Source organism: Lonchura striata, chromosome 3 (genome assembly GCF_050655825.1).
Source record: "Lonchura striata isolate lonStrDom1 chromosome 3, ASM5065582v1, whole genome shotgun sequence".
Lineage (NCBI taxonomy): Eukaryota > Metazoa > Chordata > Aves > Passeriformes > Estrildidae > Lonchura > Lonchura striata.
Window position 1 is genome coordinate 67,380,413 of NC_140705.1, and position 22,009 is coordinate 67,402,421.

The 22,009-nt window shown below is 36.9% G+C and overlaps 1 protein-coding gene across 25 annotated transcripts in view; it reads right to left on the reverse strand.

Annotated features, from left to right (window-relative positions):
* The window catches only part of CHRM3 (cholinergic receptor muscarinic 3), a 267,267-nt gene that overhangs the window by 120,105 nt on the left and 125,153 nt on the right, over positions 1-22,009 (reverse strand). For 16 of the 25 annotated variants that reach the window (XM_085576760.1, XM_085576761.1, XM_085576752.1 and 13 more), the window contains one exon: positions 13,049-13,153. The exons of 1 other annotated variant lie outside the window; for it this stretch is intronic. In XM_085576760.1, coding sequence (XP_085432886.1) covers positions 13,049-13,153 — 105 coding nt within the window. Of the gene's footprint in view, positions 13,154-22,009 lie in introns of those variants that run through there. 8 more of the 25 variants (XM_021527063.3, XM_077782122.2, XM_077782123.2 and 5 more) reach the window with 4 other exon arrangements.

The window sequence follows — 22,009 nt, forward strand, 5'->3', positions numbered from 1 at the left end:
CAATCACTATATCTTGCATAAAGTAAGAAGTGGTTTGTGTTTCCAAACTCTGTTGCTTATTAGTATGTATTTTGATCCAAATTTTAAAAAGTGTCTAAAAAACCCCAGATTAGGAGGCTTATGTTCTATTGTTTTACAGTTTCAGTCTTTATAAGAGAAAATAGTTTATTTAAAAAAATAAAAATCATACATTTAGAATGACCAATCCTGACTGTAGACATTGGGAAGGACCCTGAATACAGTGTTGCTACTGTAGATTTTTTTTAGTGGCCTTTGAAGGCCATTATGCTAGAATTCACTTTTCAGCTATTAAAACAGAATCATGAAATCATAGTGACATTAAACAGCTGTACTTTTGTGCAAATTTTGGTGCTACAGCAACCTTATCCCTTGTGTTACATGTCAGCTTGCTCTATGCAATGCTTTGAACAGAATATGCATACATCATGTTGATTTTGTAGAATTTTTTTCCTTGCAATGCTGATCTCTGTTAATTCTTTAACCTCCTCTAAAATCATACTGAAGCTTAGACCATACCCATTCCAGCCCACTTGTTGCAGCCCTCTGTGGAGAGCTAAGCATAGCAACAGATACAGACATTTGCACCTAAGGAGTGCTGTGCTTGCTGTCAGACAAGGATGTTCTCAAGTCCTTGCTACCAAGATCCCACCGAGCTGGCAGCCTCCAACAGTCTATCCATGCTTCCTACCCAGCCACCATCAGAAGTTGCAGATTAAAGTCTCCTGTCCAGCTTTGAGATTAGCAGCAGCATAGAAGTGTTCTGCTTCCTTGATCCAGTACATTTGTGAGAGACACATATAAGCCCATTCAGTCACTGCCAGCCAAGACGCATGTGCTTTCCCAAGAAATGTGTTTGCATGTATACAAACATGGATTGGGCTTGGGCTTTCTTTCTGATGAAAAGGAGATTCAGTGGACTATCCCCACCACCCCACTTTTCATATGTCTGCACAGGGGTGGGAAATGAAATAATGCACAGCTTTTCCCAGTGCAATACTGTTGCTGCTGCTTTTCAGCTCCCTGTAAATGGGGCAGAAAAATCCTGGGTTCATGTCCCTCCCAACAGCACAAAGCAAAGAAATCATGTGCTTCTCCTCCCTGACCTAATCCTCACTCACAACTGATAACAGATTTGATATTCTGGGTCAGGAAACTTTCAAAAACATACAGTTTCTCTCAAGAAAAAGAATTCCTTGTTGAAAATTTAACTTCCCTTAGATGCTTTCAGAATGAAAAAAAATAGAATTTTAAAACAAAAAATACTGATGAAAAAACATCTGATATCTGATTAGCTTCAATTTTAAAAATCAGTTTTGATGATGAAAATAAAATATTAAAATGTGTGTACATTGAACCATACATTTCAAGAAAAAAGATGTTTTCATTCATGTTAGGTTTATATGATGCTATTACTAAAAATTTGAATACACAGTCCAGCCTTTTAAATCATTAAGTTAATAATAGACCAAGAACAGTTGCCTGCTTTTCTGTATTTCCATTATCATATGATTATTCAAGCATCATTAAAAATGGAACAACAGAATTCCACAGTTTTTAGTCATGAGACCAAATGTAAAAAAAAAGACAAGTGCATGTTTACATAAACAGGTAAAGAAAGGAATCCATTTTGATTAATCGTCAGGTGACTTTGTACATCTGATATAAAAGAAATATATTTCCTGACATTTTAGGATCTTGATACCATAAACTGATCTAGAAAATAAATCCAAATAAATGTATTTTGTTCATGTGAAAATTTTCCTAAATGAAAAAGGACTAAGAAAGAAGAAACCAACGAAGAGTAGTTTGTCCAGCCTGACACTTGATTTTCTAGTTCCCTACACTGAAATAATGGAAGCTCCCCACTATCTCATGGAGATACATTTAGTTTGCATACAAGTCTTTAAAACAAAGATTTAGATGGATTTTTAGCCACAGAAAGTAGCTTTGAGATCTAATCACTAATGTAGCAAAACCTGGACTCCCTGGAAGCTGAGGCTCAAATTCTGGCTGGTTCATCTCAACCTTTCATCTTTCAAAGGTAGATTAAATTCCATGTAGCTTAGCATATAGGGGTCCTCCACAGGACTTCAAAAAGATGAAGTACTATCTCCTCTAAGTATTGTTAAATATAACATCTTTTCTCTTTTTTTTTCCCTAAGAAATGAATCTTAGCAACTTGAAATAATTTTTCTAAAAACATTTCACTTTTATAGACAGCTCCCTACCTCCTTGCCTTGAAAATCTGCAGGTTTATTTCTTTGAGTCTCTATTTTAGAATAACAGACCCTCTTCCATAGAATTGTTCTATTCCATGGACAGCATTAGTGGAATCAGGGCCCAAAGAAATACAAGCTTTTCTTCCCAGTTTAAGATGTACTCTTTTAATTTCTTTAAATTGTAAAAAAAACCTCATCAGACACTGAAAACATTGAAATAAAATTTAAAACTATCTTTATAAAGAGGAAGAAGCTCAGCAAACATCAAAATAGCTATTGACTATCTCCTACAAATCCCTATGTGTACTGAGAAACAGTCTGAGGAAATGAATGACAGTGGCTACTACAGCTCAAGCTGAAGTTTTTAGAGCTAAAACTGTTGATACATATTACAAGAATCAGTGATTGTACATGTGTGCACTAGGGACCTAATTTAAGCATTTAATGACAACTAATGCATTATACAACCTCATAAATTTTGGTAGATACTTGGTACAGTTTTACCCAAAGTCTTCTTCACTAATTACAAAGAAATGAAAAATTGCTAATAGAACCTGTGAATACACAAAATATCTTGGAAAGAGAGAAAGTGGGATTTGTGGATTCTTAATCCTTATGTTTTTGATTTTTTTTCCCCAACTGAATAAAAAGAGTAATAAGAAAATTAAATTATCAGTACTTTAGATCTTTCTTAATCCTGACTGGGGTTTAGGCACATAATGCAAAGGGTCCCCTAAAGAAAGATACCTAAAGAAAAGAGATAATAATGAGTGGATGACTTTGGCTGATCTTTGGAAAAAAAGGAATCCTAGGAGTGGATGCATGGGAGGAAAATAAAGCTGCAGTTCATCAAAGAGCTTGCACAAATAAAACCAGAAACTTGAGAGTCTGTATCCTCTCCCCAAGAAGCCGTAGGGAATACTTTGGTATACAATGCAACATATTTTGTGCAGAGAGAAATAAAACAATATAGTATATCACAGCCAATCTTGATGTTCCCACATGAAATACCTTTTATTTCTTTCCTCAGGGTCCTTTCAGTACACCTAGTTCTTATTAACCATGCAATGTCTGCTAATTTTTCAGAAGGAAAGAATATACACTTTTTAAATAATTCAGAGCAACACAGCCTGAAGATCTGGCTCAATGCTTTTGAAGATGCACATTATTACAAGTGTTGCTGACAAATTTTGTGTTAAAAAGTTGCTTCTCAAGCTTTGTTTAACAAGTTGTTCAAGCTGGTAAATGCCAGCCAGTGTGTAGCTCAGTACATGTTTGTCAGCCCTCTCAAGCCTCCAGCTGTTCAAATCCCTTTGCAGAATCCCGCTAGGGCTGCAAGAATCTTAGATTAAGTGGTACAGCAGTGGTGCCTAAAGTACACCTCAAAATCAGACAACAGGCTGAGAAGTTCTTTCTTGCCAGCTGTGCTGCCTGCAGCTCTGTCACCCAGAGATTGCAAAGGGAACGGCCCACAAGTACAAGACTTTGAGACATAAGAATGATGTAGAAGTCACAGAGCAGTGGACAAATCACAGAACCACAGAAGTGTTAGGGTTGGAAGGCATCTCTGGAGATCATCTAGTTCCATGCCACTACCATGGCAGGGTCATCTAGAGGAGGTTACACAGGAATGCATCCAGGTTGGTTTTCAATGTCTCCAGAGGGGACACTCCACAACTTCCCTGGGAGGTTCTGTGCTCTGCCACCCTCAGTGTAAAGGAGCTCAAACTGTGAGGCAAATAGTAAAAAGTGAGCACAAAGAAAAACTGAAACAAATCTTGAAAAAGCTTTGGGAGACTGCCATTTACAAATAGAAGCAGAGGGTATTTGGGTTACCAAGTCTGAATTTTTGCCACCTTGCTGCAGAACACCCTGCTCTCCATTGAACAAATTCCTACTGATCTTTTCCCAGTGCTGCAAAACCTTGTCTTGGGAACATTCTGAGCCACTGTGTAACAACACCAATTTGTTGTGTTTTCTTGAAAACACTTTTCACTTCACTTTAGATAAATCAAATAAGATAAGCATCAAAGCAACAGCAACAATTCTTTTAATTAATTAAATTAATAATTTGAATAATTTTGAGAAACTTTTCAAATTCAAGAATCATCACACATCAACTATTTTAAACCGAGAACACAACCATTCCTAAATTCTTCTCCTTAGTGCCAGTCTGTCAACACAGGCAATCTGTTAATATAAATTAATACAATGTATGGAATATCCACAACTAAAAAAAATGTAGAGGCATGCTATTAATTTCTTATTTTGTATCAATCACCATGCTAATTCTTGCAAAGCTCTCCAACAAAGTAGTAACAGTGAATATGAGTCTAAATCTTCACTCATGTACAGTGTACCAGAGCATGTCTAAGTCATTGTACCTGCCTAGTTTGTTTTCAAGCAATGAGCTTCAGTCACAGTCACCTTTTCAAAATCCTCACTAAAAAGATATTTTAAAACATTTTGAACATGCAAAATATTTTTTGTTTGTTTTTGTTTTTGTTTTTTTTTCTTATGCAAGCAATCGTATTAAGTTAACTTTAAATCAGTATACGGACAGATGTTGAGAGTCACTATACTTTAAGGTATAATCTTTTCTGCAAGAGGGTCCCAATGACACTCAGGCATTTTTTCAGAAGATGTCCACTGGCATGAAAGCATAAACTCTGTAATTCCCCCAGCACCAGGCAAATCAGCAGCAACCATCTTGCTAGAGTCAACTGTGAACCTCACTAGCTTTCATGCACAAATAATATACTGTGCCCAAGAACAGAGTATAGATCTCAGTTTTTTAGAGGTGTCCACAATGGAAAAAAGCTTGAAAAATCCCAGAGAAACAGCACAAATGCAGCCTCTTTGCCTGGACCATTTCCTTTCTTCCTGCATTCTGTGCTTCAAAGCAATATTGATTATTGACTGCAGCTGGACTGACACTTCCAATGTGGTATCTGCTAATATTTATATTTTTATAGTAGCTACTAACACATCACACACAATGCATTCCCCACAAAACTCCTGAGATAAAAAAGAAAACAACAGAGAGATGGCTAGTGTCTATATAAATGTAGTATGTTTTACATTGCACCTTTACACATTTAGGTTACTTAATCACCCTGAAGTATTTCTGACTTTAATGCTGCAATATTTCATCCTCAATTGCTCACCACAGGGTTCAAAATGATAAAAAAAGAAGGATGATTTGAGGGGATATTTCAAGACAGTGCTATAAAATCATGAGAGGAAATATGAAAAGCACCAATATGAGATGAGAGCAGTTATTCAGAAAAATGTAACTAGAAAAACAGACCGGCAAGGTATTGTACATAAAGAAGATTGGAAATATTTTGTTATGAAACTTTTGAACATTTTGGAATGAAAATATTTTCCTTTCCACATTAATTGTCCATTTGAAAGCTGATTTGACTTTCATTAAATTATAGTGAAACAACAGATTTAGTGGACTTACAACTTTATTTGCCTATGACTTGTATTCTCAAAAAATTTTATAACAGTCTATCTACTGCCTTGCTGTCATTCAGAGCATGGATTGGTGGTTGGGTGGCAGTGCATATGATGCAGAGTGCATGATTAAGTGCACAACTAGTCAAGTGAAAAAATTTGCAAATTGCAAACTTCAAACTTCCCCATTCCAGGAATCCCATAGCTCCTCACTGCTTTGGCTGTGCACCTCTATGACAACAATATAAATATTTCAGTGAAATCCTAATGTTATGATATGATAACAACTGTAATAACAGTTGATAACAACTATAAATTCCTCCCTAAGTCCTTGCACATGAATGTTTACAAGGAGGACTTGACTGTCACCTCATGCACCATGGGTCTGGAGAGGGGTGGGCAATGCAAGGTGAACACAGCTGCAATGAGAGCTGGGAAAAGGGACAAAGGGACTGCTGCCCTCCCACAGCATGTCTCCAGTGTTTGCTATCAACCTGAATTTCTCCAAGGACTTTTGATTCTTTGTTATAAACAAGGAATCAGCCTTTAGAGCAGGGTCTGTACCATCTTAGTCTGCTGAGATTATTGGAGATTCAAACATACATATACCTACAGAAATATGGACTCCATTGCACAAAAGTTTCCAAATTTTAATGTACCTTTTTATTCAGCCCACCACAAACCATCCCAACCAGAGAACTAAATATGTGGCAATATGCGCACCTTAATGCATCTTAAACATATTAAAATAATAAAAATATACATTTGTTAAAAATTAAACCTATTATCTATTTACTGTAAAGTTGGTCAAAAGAATAGGGGACAAAAAAAGGGAAAAAATATGATGACGTTTAATTGCCTAATGAAAGTTATTTTTTGATATCTTTCATAGAATCATAAAATAATGTGTTGGAAGGAACTTCTGAAAGTCACCTAATCCAACAGCCCCTGAAATCAGCATACACATCTTTCAGTTGATCAGGCTGCTGAGAGTCTCATCCTGTCTGGTCTTGGTGACTGACTTCTAGGGGTGTGCCATGCACAGCTTCTCAGGGCAATGTGTTCTAGTGTTTCACTACCTGCATTGTAAAAAAAAAATATATATATATATATATCTTCCTTTTATCTAGTCTGAATCTACCAACTTTCTGTTTAAAACCATTAACCTTTGTCCTGTCTCAAAGCCCTAAAAAAAGTCTATCCCCATCTTTCTTGTAGGTCCTTTATAAGTAATGAAAGGCTGCAATAAAGTCTCCCTGGAGTTTTCTCCAGGCTCAGCGAACCTAAGTCTCTCAGCTTTTCCACCAGAAAAAGCAACTCCAGACCTGATTATTTTCAGTTTATGTCTTCCCTGAGGTCTGCACAGCTGGACACAACATTCCAGATGGGATTTCACCAGAGTGGAGGAGAAGAGTAAAATCCCCTCCATTGCCCTGCTGGGCACACTGCTTTGAATGCCCCTTAGGATATGGTTGGCTCCCTGGCATGCAAGAGCACACTGCTGGGCCATATCCAGCTTTTCATGCACCAATATGCCCAATTTTGGAGAAAGTTAAAAAATAATACAGAAAAAAAACTCCTATTTTCCCCAGTACAGTAACTTTGCTATTTCATTGGAGTTCACTACCTTCATTGTTTAACTACCTGGCAACCATTTACAGGAGAAAGAAAAGCTAGTTTTGAATTGCAAACAAATAGTATTGGAGGGAAAAAAATCCTGTAAAGAATGGAAAAATAAATATATCCTTAGTATATACAAAAAACCTGTAACCTTATTTAAATATTAATGAAAAAGCTTAGAAATTTTACTGAAGAATTTTTTTGTTTAGATTTTTGGTGACTAAGTCTCTTTACTTTTTTCATAAAACTTTTAAATTCTGCATTAACAGAAAACATGTTTAAGTTTTGATATTTTGTACTACCTTTTTTCCTCGAGGTTTAGCTAGTTTACTTGAAAGTCTCAGGTCAACAAAGTTTTTATTCAATTCAGCATTAGATTCAATTATTATTGCTTTTTGAAAGCACTTAAAAAAATAATAAATTAGGGAAAAATATATGCATATCCTCTTTTTATATATTTCAATAGTGTTACTATGTAGCTGAAAAAAATTATTTTCCTAAGTAACAATGTTCATATCACTTGAAATTAAGTAATATGAAATGAAAAGAACATTTTAGACTTAAATAGGGATTCATTTGAAGTTAATGGCTTTTTTAAAGTTGACTCTAAAGTGGAAATAAGTGTTGTATATGGGATTGGCCTGCTTTTATTATACAACCTGCTTCAGCACCTGTAAGCTTTTATGTTCTTAGACTATCTCTACAGAAACCCATATTGCAAAGCTGTCAATATTAACAGGAGCTTGGCAGTACAGATTTACTGCCCTCCTTGCTCTTAGGAATGACAGCCTGATTTGGTTCTGCCTGTAAATTCTCCACAAAGGGTGGAAAAGGAAGGCACAATAAATCACTTTTACAATTAGATAGTTCATTAAGGTTTTCCAATAGTTTCCTCTCCTAGAAGACATATTATCTTCATATCCTATCAGGCCTCTTTGCCTCAAAGTTATCTTCATGGAGTAGGGAAACTAATGGATTCTGTTGCTTGTGTTAACAGTCCCGGCTCAACAGTTACCCCTGCAAGCACCCTGGAAAGAGCATACAGCATAGTTTGGATGGGCAGACTCTAAAATATTCCTACAGAAGAAAGCTTCACCCCCTCCTTTGTTTTGATACAAAACTCCAGGCTGAGCTGAGAGACTCAGTTGTAGCAGGAGTTTGATAAAGCTGAACATGTGTGACACAGCGATGGTAATCTTCTGTCACAGCCTGATGCTCAGAGCGTTAGTCACCCGTAATAAAGCACTGAGAAATGAAGGAAGGCAAGCAAATAAAACTGTAGTGATCTACTGAACACAAGCACTCAGAACAGAAGATGGGAAAGAATTGCTTCTGTTGCAATGACAATACTTTTAATTATATATAGTCAATGAAAAATAAACTATTAGGGAGAGAATAAAATACTTCCAATTAATGAAAGTCATGTAATGTTCAAACTTAAATGAAGTATTTTTCTCTTGGGGGTTTTGCTGTACTATTTTATTTAGCTTAATGTAATTTAAATTATAAACAGAATGGTTTTGTAAGCCCCCAGAGAAATGTACTTTATTTATAATGTATTTCCTTTGAAGTGGTTATGGAAATCATGCTCTTCCTGAAGTCTGTATTACACATACCACCTACAGCTGCAAGCTAGTCAGTCCTCACAAGTTAAATATGATCTGTCTGGTGAAGTGCATTACAAGAAAACCTGAGATTTTTCTTAAATAACAGAGGAAATAAAAATTTGTAATTCTAACAACTAATAGTCTTCCTTTCAAAAAAAGTTATTGAAAGATCTTTGTTGATAAAAGTAATGTTTTTTCAGAGGGAATGGAATTTGGACATAGTCACTTCACTTGAGCTTTTAATGCACGCAATGGAAGAATAATTGTTTATACCATACCCTAGAGAGTATTTCAGCTGGGAAAAATGATATTCTGCATACTTAAGTTTAAACACATAAATATTTCCATCTTTTATTTAAATAAAAAATCTTTATAAATTTATTTCTAGTACAAAGAGCAGACCTTCTTTCAGGGGGGAAATTAGAAATTTATGCTCCAAGTAATTAAAGTTATCTATTTACACATAAATAAGCAAATGGAACCCCAGTCTATGTGCTCTCCTCACCATCAATAACTACTGCATTAAGTGATGAAATAGCTAGACACAAAGAGGAAATTGTTTCTACAATATTAATTTTGTCCATTATTCATCTTTATAAAGCACAATAGTACCTTACCCTCATGGATGAGCCGCTATCTTAACACACCAGCACAGACACAACAGCCTAAGCTGTGATGCTTCTCCTGAAAAAACATCACTCCAAGTCACTTCAAAGGGAATAGACAATTAAACACGGCAACTGCTTACAGCGTGATCGCATGAGAGCCACAGTCACAGATTGCATGTGCTTTGAAATAGCCCTTCCTTTTGTCTAACCTATTCTTGTGCGCTAACCTGCTACCAAAGTGGATAAATAAATAGAGAAATAAATTAAAATACAAGTTTTCATTAATCTTGGAGAGCTTGAATAATTTTTCAAGGGGCAAATATTTATTTGTAACTATGCTATAAAACAGACATCAGTGCTCTGGTGTTAATTTCTGATTGAGTTAGTTGATTTTATCAATATCACAAAGTTTCAGGCAGATATTTAAATCCATTAAAATATTTAAGATCAAATTTATAAACAAATATTAATTAATTTTCACTGCTGTGGCAATGAGTGATGCACACACCCCAGACAGGTATAAAGGAGTGCGTTTTATTGCCAAAAACCCTGCCTTTTGATGCAGTTAGCAGTTTATCAAATTACAAAGTTTGAAGGCACAACAAGTGAGCCTGCCACCATGCAGCATGATGTGGACATGCAGCAGTCACACAGCACATCTCTCCCTTCTCCTATTCCAGCTGAGTCCATCTCTCTGTACTCCTATTCCAGCTGAGTCACTGTCTCATAGCTCCCCTCTACTTAGCCTAAGTAACAGGCTAGAGCCATGGTTCAAGGCCTACCCTTTATAAAGCCTTACCTATTGGTAACATTTTACAAATTGGGTTTTTTAAAACAATCTTTCTCCATATACTACTGTTCAAACCTTTTAAGAATAAACATAAAGACAAGAGCAGCTAGTCCTGTGGCTCAGGTCAGGATGATTTGTTGCATTAGGAGGGTAACACTCTCTTTCCCTTCTCTTATAGAAATGTATATTTGTTCTCTATGTATCTTCTCAATCTAAAGTAAAAACCACACCAAACAGAATTAATGTTTCCATCTTTGTTTGGAGAAGACCTGTCCTTTTAGCTGGCAGTGGGACATCCTGCTGGATCAGGCTGCATCACCTGAGGAAAGACTCCTTTGGAAATGCCCCTGGATGAGAATTGTGCAGTTTGGTGGCTGGTTCCACTTTCCCAGACCCTGCTCTTCTTAGATCAGACATAATCCAGTTCAATCTTGAAAATTACACCAATTGTGTTTGAAATGGCACTTGGTTTTAGAGATCCAAGACGTACCACAACCTTTGCAAACATCTGTGCTCTGCTAAAAGCTACTCAAGCACAAGTACTACTTACATTACATGACAAATGCATCATAGTGACCATTATCCTCACATTTGGGCGAGATTTAAAAATTATGGCAGCCCAGTCTAACTAATGTATCTGTGCTAAGCAAGGTAATGCTGTTCCTCTTGATGAATGTAAAATGTTCAGCACAACTGACAAATTCTGCTTACTGCTCTGTACACTTGTGGGTAATAAAGACCATTGTTTTATTATTTCTTTTTAGATGTGATCCCTTAAGAGGTAGCATGACAGCACAGTGTAGATCTAAAGCAAGCCATTAGATTTATTTGCATGAGTGGCTTTGTTGCCATTAGTTTATTATCAAGGAAAAACCCAAAAAACAAATATCAATCCCTGGCTTTTCTGAAAATGGATTATATGGCTTGGTGCTTTAACCCTTCTTTTTTGGCTCACTGTTTCCACACAGTCACATTAGAGTCTAAGTGACATTACATGTCTATATACGAAGAGAGATGTGGTCAGTAACAAAATGTACAGAAGTTAACCATATGAATTTAGATGCTTTCTTTATTACTTTCCTTTCAGACTAAAACTGACAACAGTTCCAGTTTATTTCAAGTATCCTGAAATTTTGCATCAATTATCAAATTTTCTGCAATGGAACAGAGGTGCCACTGACACCTACAAGAAAGACATTCTCCCATTCTCCTCAGACTCTATTCATCTCCAATATATGTATTTTGGAATTGCTTCTCTATCTATCAGTTACAACTGGGAAAGACTTTGGATACTCAAAAATATAAATCTCTTTTCCATTCTGGAGACAGCAAGCCATTTATGAATTATGAAAAAATTAATTTTAACCACCAAACTGGAAAAATATTCAGTATTTATGAACAGAAATACTGCCAACCTAGGAAAATAAAAGAGACTAAAGTAAGAATCCCAAACCACAACCTCTCACTTTTTGCAAAATACCTGAAAAACATCTAATTAAATCTGGAACGTGCTCAACACAACATGAAAGGCAGCTGTGTATGTAACAGCCCGTTATATACCTTGTCATAATTTCAGGAGAAAAAATCAGGTATAAACCTTGTTACAGGATTCATCTGAGGTACCTGTTGTTAAAACTAAAGTCATAAAAAATTCAGCCAGTACACTCTGAAGATGCTTTACTGAGATAACTTACTTGGAAACCTTCTCCAGACAGAACTGAGTGACTGAAATGTCAAGATGCTCCAGAAACAATCACAATAAACTTTTAGTGTCACAGTTCCAAAAGAGAATGTGAGGAGAGCTGTTATGTGCAGAGACTGTGCCAGCATGTATGCATACAGGCTACCTAAATCACTGCTGCACATCCAAGTTTACAGCTTATTTCCATAAAATTAGAAATGCAAACCAAGATAGAGCTTTTACAGTGTAAGGAATGTAAAAGAAACACCCATTATAATGTAGACATAAACTCTGCAGCTTACCAATTCATGTGAATTATTTTAAGTGCCACTGCAACTGAGACATAAAACAGCCTAGCATACAAGGGAGGAAGCAGTCAAGAGACAATAAATGCTGGCAATTTAATCAGAACAATTTAGTCCTTTGCCTAGGTCTGCTAGCTCAGAGGGAGGTGACTTGTTGAAACTAAATGCAACTAGCATATGAAAACAAAAAGGAAAAATACACATTTCAGGAAGTTGAATATAAATAGTTGGATTCATAGCTCTTCTACAGCAAAACTGAATTATTCATGCATGTAAACCTGTTCAGCCTAGCTCTTACCTGGCTACCTCTTATTCTGGTAGCTGTTTGGGTGTAATAAGAAGAAACTCAAGGTTTACTAGCTGCTCCAGAGTTGATTCAATTTCTGTGCTTGGTTTTGTGTCTAAGCTGAAATTTTCACCACTGCAACTGCTACTAAAGTTAGCCTACAGGAATGATAGGCATCACCTGTTGCCAGCACCTGCAAGTACTTAAAACAGATGTAGCAAGAAGACCAAACACATTATGACATAAGAAAGTCTACTTTGGTGCTTCTGTTGACAATAAAACTCATCAAAAAGTAGCAGGGTCTTAACGATATTGTAGTCCATAAATTCCAAAATACCTCGACTCCACGAAGTGAGCACTGTTGCCAAAACCCAGTTGTTTTCCAATATATTTCCAATACTTTTACATTAGATATAGTGTGGATATAAATAAGGTTTATTGAATTTTACCTACATGGTCCAGTGAGGATCATCAGAGCAGCTAGTTGGATCAGACACTGTAATTCTGTGAACTCCTCTTTTGGAAACAAAACTGGTACTGTGTCAGCATGTAGGCTGTGAACAAGGCAAAAGATAGAACATTTACTAAAATAGATTATAGAAACATGAGGAAAGCACAGACATATAAGCCAAAAGGCCTAATTTGGAGCAAGACAAGACAAAAGCTTTTAATACTTTTTATTGCCAAATAATACTGGTTTTTCCTTTTTCAATCTGAGAGCCCTAGCTGGAGATAGAACAACTCAAGCATGCATTTATCACACAGAGATCTGGAGCAGTGGTAATAACGTGGTACTGACAAGCCTTTGGGCTCCTCACACCTATCTGCAAAGGATTATGCATGATCACAGTATTTTCAGATTTTTTTTTTTTCAAACCTGGTGACCAAACTGGAGTGAAGATAAGAATTTCTCCAATACAGTACAAACAGACATAGAATCATAGAATACAAGGTTGGACCTTTCCTGGCAAAAACAGTCATGACAAGATATCACAGCAAACTGTCCAGCTGAATCTTAAAAGTGGTCAGTGCTGGGGGATCCACCATTTTCTTGGGGAATTTATTATTTTAAGGCTGAAGCTGCATCAGCAAGCAAACTTGCATAGCATGTGTCTGAAAATGGGCATCTCCAGCACAGGGGAATGATGAACCTATTCAGACCAAGGAGCACGTTGGCCCAAAGGCTGAATTTAGAACTGGGGTGTCTTTTTCTTCCCCAAATGATTCAGTCTTTCAAGCTAACCACTTTAGAGATTTGGTCTGGAATATCATTTTTCATGTAAAAAATATGACAGAGGAAGCAAAAATATTAATAATTAAAATCTACACAAAATACTTTCCTCTGCAGAAGTTGTAAATATCTGAATTCAGAAGCATAGGAGAAAGATTAATGGCTGACCACCATGTTCCATTTCATTACATACAATTAGGGACAAGTAGAACTATGTGCCATTGTTATCCCATTTATTGCATGCCATTGCAGCCTAAGGCTTCCCTTCTATGGGAATTTGAATAACTTAAAACACCTTTGAATAACTTAAACACAAAAGAGTGAATCTAATCAAGATGTTTCACAGTTTTCTTAGTGTCTCAGCCTTTACCAGAACACCAAGGATTTTTACTCCCAGGCGTTATAAAAAGGAGGCAAAGACCAGAGAGGGAATATATTCACTATGTTGCATGTTCAGTTTCTCAGGCAAAGAACCAAAAGCACCACCAAAATTCAACAGCAACAACAAGGGTGAGGTTACTAGAGAGTCGAGACTATATTCCAGTTAATTTTCTGAAGGGAAGACAATACACATTTACTACCCATGTACTTCGCTGCATGCCAGCCCAGCACTTGTAACACAGCTCTGATATGCCTTTAACCATGAAGGTCTCCCCCTCCTCTGGAAAAACACTCTCCTGGAAGAAAGCTGTTCCCTCCACTGACCCTGTACTGTCAAGAAGTGCAATGAGCCAAAGTAGAAGCCAATCTGAACACCCCCTTAAACCAAATGAGCACAAGTGGGGCTGTATTTGAATAATGAACAGAAAGGAAACAAACCAGATTAAATATGGCCAGAATTTGCATAATTTGTCTTACAAGGAGTGCAAAGCAGCTATTTGCTGGACATGTCATTGTGGCTACCCTTTCATAAGAGTAGGCTTTGAGAAGGACTCTCTCAGCTTGGGATCTATGTTTAGATGAGAATATCATGCCAAACTCACTTCCTGAAACTTTTCTTTTCCAAGGCATTTCTTGGCGCAGCTATTACACCACTACAATGCTCTATTCCCACCACTGCTCCCAGGCTGACCATGCACAGGGAGCGCAGCACAAGGAAGAGTGTCTGCACCGAGGGTCACGTAGCAAAGGCAAAACTCCCAGACAGAGGCAAAGAGCAGCCAGGGAGATCATGTGCACCATCAACCCCCTCCCACCTGAAATGGGTTTTCACGGTAAAGCTCTGAAAGGATCTCATGGAGCCTTCCCTGCTAGAGCTCAATCTTTTGGCTCAGGAAGGATGGCTCAAGACTTCTCAAGACAGCTGTTCTGATTTTAGCAGTTCATTCCAGCAATGCAGAAGTAATAGTTCACTCACATAGTAAAACTACAATTTGCACAGCATGTACCAAATATTATTTAATTGAAGTCCCCAGAGGTCCTTAGTGGAATGTTTACAGTGTTGACAATGTGAAACAACAATGCAAATTGCTGTTAAAAAACTTGAATGTTTAAAAATTAATTGATCCATTTTTTTATTTAGAACATATAAAGGTTGAAAAAGACTTCTAATTTACACTATTAATTCAGAAAAATAATTTAAAAAACTGTTATATGATGAAAGTCAGTTTTAAATAACTTGCAAACTTTTAAGACTGCAAAACAATCAAAAAGAGAAGCCTTTTCTCTTAGTTAGCTGAGCCTCCTTTTAGTTGAGGAAATTTTCCGGCAATTAAAATTTGAATTTTGATAACTTCCCTCTTATCAAGTTATTATGCTTTTAGTTAGCAAAAATCAAATTTATTATTAAATTAGCTTTTCAAGCTATTTTTTATTTTTAAAAAAATCATCCCAATAAATTCTACTATATTTTAGTCTTATGCCATTACTACCAATATTCCATTTTTACCCTCATAGCAGGTTGTGCAGGTTGTGACTCAGAGCTTTGGAATTCATTGCCTTAATTTACAATAAACAAAGTCTCCTCAAATAAGCTTGTGTTGTTTGTATATCAGCTACAAAGCTAATACACTCTCCTCTTTATGAACAGTGACCAAGGCCTGTTGACAATCCAGCTTGTGCAGAACATCAAGCTCCAGTTAAACAATCTTGTCAACAAAACCCCAAAGACCCATGCCAGCTATCAGCATGAACCCCGGAATTATTTAAGCCATCATCAGCCACCTCTAACCTCATTTACTATGTCTGTGCTAGAAAATTTAATTTGAGGGTTGCTTCTAGGTATTGGCACCCAAACTCTGCCTTAAACTGTGGGACTGGTCCTAGCAGTATTTTAGCTTGACTGTGGTCTCGGAGGCAGCAGAGCCAAGGAATTTGAGTTATTCTCTCCACACATGGGTACACTCTAAAGAGGAGAGGACTGAAATTTGTGGCACCACAAATACAGCTGTGATTTCAATACTAAAAAAAAAACCAAACTGCGGTCAGGACAGGCAGGCACCTGGTGTTCCAGGTACAGAACTGAAAATCACATTTTATGACTTGTACAATTCCTTTCCTATATTCATGAGTATCCTGACTTAAAACAAGAAGAGGCTCTCTGTGCTGCCTTTACCTTTTAATTGATTTTTGATAAAATCTCACTTGAGACTAGAGTGTCAGAAAGGCATCTAAAAAAGAGAAGTACTTTTGTGGAAAGCAAAACTATGGATATAATAATTTCTACCCTGTTAACTTGAGAAGACAAATTTGCATGCATTGACTCTTCACTGAGAATATTAATGCCCATGTTTCACCAAGTAGGATCCTCTCTATGAAAAATAAAATTCACAGACTGGTAAAACTTTATACATAATAAGGTAAGTGTTTCACATGACTGTGTATCAAGAGAGAAAAAAGTGATCTTATGTGTTGTGAGGACAAGAAAAGGTCTCAAAAACTTGATCTAGTTAAGTATTTTTATTTTCTTTCTGAAAAAACCTATAAAAAATCAACACTTTTACACATCCCATTCTTTTCAACCTCAAAAATGCCTATAGAGGTACCTAAATAGATAAAAAGAATTTTAATATTTCAATGAATATGAATAATAGTGGATATGATCCTAATGCCAAAAAAAAAAAGAAGTCAGAAAAAAGGCAGTTTCTATTTCCAAAGGACTTTAAAGAGCAGAAAATATTTTGATTCTTAAGCTTCAGACATAAAAGAGTCTGCAAGATGGAAGAAGCATCTCTGCCTTGTGCTTCTTTCAGTGGATCTCATTAGACAGGGGTTAGGATCTTTCTGGACCAAGACAATATCAAAGACGGATGGTAAAAGATGGCAACTGCAATATTGGTACACTTTTGTAAAAGTGCCTCCCCAGTGATATGAAAGAAAAACATGCAACATGTAGGTCAAAACAGAATTTCTTTGCAGGGACAAATTCAAAATTACTAATTCATCCAACTTGTTCTACTTTTATTTATTCAGGACGGCTAAAACAAATCATTTAATGCTCCTTTCATTCAGTTTAACAGAGGCAAAAGCTAATGATTAACATCATTATTTAGGACAACGTTCTTGATGAAGACATGTCAATTCACAGTACTGTCTTAGCCAACTCTTTCAGTTGCTGAAGAACTAGAAGCCTTTATTTTAGTTTGAAGTTCTGAAGAGTACAGTAAAAGAAAATCCAAACATTTTAGATATTATTTTAGTTTGATAGTCTCATAGCTCAAAAATTGTTCAATCTAGACATACCACATTTGTTTCACTCTAGAATAGTGACCTCAGTGTTTTATTGACAAAGCTGAGTGCCTGTTATGGAAATACTAAGTTTCTAAATACTAAATACTAAGCATCTCAGAAGAGCACTAGTGTCTGAATAATCAGTACTGCAAGCAGCTAGGAAAAAGAACAACATCAGAAAATAACCACTAGAAGAATACTTCAATCTAATTGCTCTATTACTTATCTTTTCCACATAGCTGGCATATAAGCCCAAAAGCTTTTTTGAATTTGCAAAGTGATTATACTCTTTCTTTGATTGTTTCTCCTTCAGGTGCTTAGTGATACCTGACTACTAGTGTCTTTGTCAAAGATTATTATTTTACACTGAAATCTTTTAAATGCTATGTACAATTTTATATGACACTAGGAGATAATAACAGTTAAACAGGAAGCTCACTGTTTAGTATGCAGTTATCAGCATTAATAATTTAGTAAGTGGTTCTACTTAACTTTAGATATCTTTGCAGTTGCAGGCATCTACCGCTGAGCTGTACAGGCTGCACAGTCAAAACAAGAAAAGCTACCACACCAAAGAACCTTGGTCATTCAAAAGAGCTGATGTGTTTTAGGTGTTGGCCCTCGGATGAGATGAAGTAAGCTTTAGGAGGATCTCGTGTTCACCATCCATTATGCAGCACATCTAAATCTGTTTTGATGAATTCCTTCCTGAGTGTTCGTTTCTCATGATCACATATTAATATCTTCAATTGTTTTTACCAGTCCCTTCCATCCACTGTTTAGTCTATAAATATTCTGATCCATCCAGCCACTTAGAGTGAGATTAGGCTCCATTATATGCATGGAAAAAAAATCATAGCCCTTCTTGTGGAAGACAGCCTTATCTGAAAACGATGTCCCAAGCAAACCTATGGTTCCATTTCTTTCATACAGTTTTATTGTAACAGTTACTCAAAAGTTTCAAGATATTCATGACTCCTGTATTGACAGCCTTTTCTCCACCCATCTCTGCAACTAATAACCCCCTGCAATGTGGTTTTTACTGTAACTGACTACTCTAAAAACAAAAAGAGAAGTCTCGCAAAACAGTAGACTTTTCAACATTTGAGGAAATTATTGCATGTGACGTATGTACACAAGATACATCTGGTGTGATGAATCTGAGAAAGTGGGAAAGCATAAGTAAAATTTTGAATTATCATGAGGCAGCTGAATGTGCAGTCAGTAATGTGCTGCTTTATCAGTTGGAAGCAGATGGACTTTCCTGAAAAGGGATTGTAAGTCTGTTAATGGAAATGTGCAGCTTTTTCACTGGAATACCCAGGTAGGAAATGTCCCATAATTTGGCCTTTCCTAACTACGCCTTCCAGGCAGTACAGGAAAATCCAACTAATCATGAATCTCTTTTAAAACTCCGTTTTGTATCAAGGATACACAAAACTACCAAAAAAATGCCTTAATGAAACATCTGATGAGAAATTATCGGATTAATGATGTGTATATGCAAAAGGAAGAGACAAACTGTTGGCAAGAGGTGCAATAATCTCAGATACTCACCTACCACAATCCCCTATTTTACATCCACAGCCTGGAATGCGGTCACCTGCCCTCCTCCAGACTCAGTTGGAGCTCTTGTGGAGCAGGTGCCTTCCCCTACCTGGGGGCAGGACCCTGGGACACTGTGATGGAGATGCCCATACCATCTCCTGGGGCTATTCCCAGGCATCCAGAGGATCCCTGGGAAGGGACAGCAGCAAACATGGCAGCACTGATACAACCTCCAGGGTGAATGTTACTTGAAACAATAAAATAAAATCAGCTAAGAAGCCTTGGATTCACCTCTGCTCTGGGCATCCCTGTGCATGCTGCAGGGCCCTCTGCCAAGAGAGGCAGGGGATGCCTCATGCCAGGCACAACCTGTTCCAGCTGGCTCCAAGGTAACACCACAGGGTGTGGATGAGCCCTGCAGCTGCACTGGCACTGCCCCGTGGGATGTGTGGCCCATGGAGAGCCCAGGCTGGAGCAGGCTCATCCTGAAGGACAGCAGCCTGTGCATGCCTCAGGCTGGAACAGGGAGCAGCATGAGAAAGGAGTGGCAGAGAGGAGCTACCATCAGCTGACCACAACCCCTGTCCCTGTCCCCCCGTACCACTTGAAGGATCAAAAACCAAGAGAAAGCTTCGCTGTGGGAAAACAGTCCTGACTCCCTATGAGAGAATACTGTAAGCATGGTTTGGGACTGTAACATGCTCATGTCTGAAAACCTGTTAACCTCTTAAGATCACTTGCAGAACAGTTCTCTGTGCAGCCAAACTTAAAGATCTGTTATTAATTTTGTATTGATTAGTATACAGAACTTCAGTATTGGAAAAAAACAGGCCAATCATCTCTTTCCCTATCAATATCTTGACTTTTTTTTTTTCTTGTTTTCTTGTTTATAGAAAATAAACAGCTAAACAGCTTTTGACTGGTGAGGAAAAGGGATGAGAAAGCAGAAAAAAAAATAAAGGAATTATATGTAGAAAGATAAAACCCTTGACACGAGGGTTCTGTGTAATGCCACATTCTGTCATTAAATTCACAACTTAAACAACAAATCAGATCTCCAAAATTACAAAATATACTGTATCATCCCAATGCTTTACTAAAACTAGTGGCTTTGCTATCACTGTTTAACTCTTCTTCTCGGATAATACAGGTTTGGCTTTGCTCAGGATTTATTTAATTCTGAGCATTAGGAAAAGCTTGGAACTGATTACTACCAAGGGCAGTAGTAATCAGCATCTGTTGTTGATATGCATTTATCCAGATGAGTTAATATGAGTAAAACAGTGTAAACAACTCCATAGTATATGAAGTCAGTGATACAGAAGGTATCTAATGGGATGTGTATCTATGAAAGCAGGGGAATGACCTATACCCTAACCAGGACAGGATCAGAGCAGACCAAATGCTCTGTGTGCTTATGTAGGCTTTGACTTCCATGAGCAGTGTCACAGAGCAGGCACTTGTGACTGATTCACTGTAATCACTCCTGCCATGCAGGAATACTTTGCTATCCTGGGATTTCACAGCTCACTATAGTAATGGAAGTGCTGTCACCTAGACAAAATGAGAAAGTACACACTTCTCTTGAGAACTGATGGCAACCCCAGCAGTATTTTGCAGCTGGAATTAACGTGGGTTTTGCCTACACAGGTTTCCTTCTATATTTCAATTTAATCAAAGAGAAAATATTGTTTCTATACATTCACAGTGGAAGTGATGTTCCCTAAAGCATAACAATTCTGTTTTCACAGTGTTGCTTTGGAAAACAAAGAAAATTATGGTCTTTTTCTGATAGATTATATGACTGGAGGTGACTTAAGTTTTTTAAATATTTGAGAAAAATTAGATGCCTTAAAAACTGGGGAGAGGACTCATATCTGTTTTCTTTCTGTTGCAGGCTGAAGTATGGAAGTGGAAAACCATTTTCACTTTCAAGGAAAGCTTTACCATACCAGACCAGCTCCAAAGTGATATGAACCAATGCTATCTACCAGCAATACTAAAATTTTCAGGTACCTAGCTAGATTCTGTAAAAAACTAAACTAAACTATCTTTAAGCCAATAGCCAAATCTGAAGGTAAGGTGAAAAGTAGTCTGGTTAGATTGGCAGAGACTGTTGTATTTGGCTTTATTATTGCCTTTCTTTGTACTATGGAAGACAGTGTTTTTCCCACAAATAATATTTTATGTAACATCTTTTCCACTTTTACAGGCACTTAAGCTATTGGCAATGGCCTTAATTTCTTACACTCTCTTTCTGAAGTATCCTGTAATTGTGGCTTTTGACCTTTTAAGTTACATATTCATCAGCCACCAGAAACATACCAGTAAAATGTTTTATAAACCTTCTGATCTAGAAATTTATCTAATAATTGCAATGTTGGGGAACAATCCTTAAAACCACAGGTACTTCCATTCCTGTGACATACAATCACATTAGTTTTATGTTTCTGCTGAAGTAATGTAATTCAAGACTTAATAACAATATTAAATTGCATAATTAATTTAGAGGCATTAAAGAACACCAGGATGTATTGAGACAATTAAGATCTTTAGCAGCATTATATTATGATATTTTCTGTCTCTGGAAGGCAACATAATACTAGCACATCATCAGCCCAAGCAAAGGGTCTCACTGGGATGAGATTTTGAATTACTTAATAAAGACTTTAACAGACAAAAAATTCTGTGATCATCTTCATGAAGTTCATAAGTCAAGTGAGGTCTTGATTTATTGCAAGATAACAATGTAATTACAGAAATTACAGGCATCTTGCTGACATTACAGAAAATTAGACTGAAAGCTCAGCTATTTTTCTAAGTGCAGAAAAAGGAAAGTCAAAGAGAGAGTGAAAACCCTCAAGGCTGAGCTTAGTCTTACATCAGTATAAGAAAATACCAATGCAGAATAACCAACAAAACTCACTGTGCCTTGTGTTTTCCTTGCCAAGAATGTGTCAAT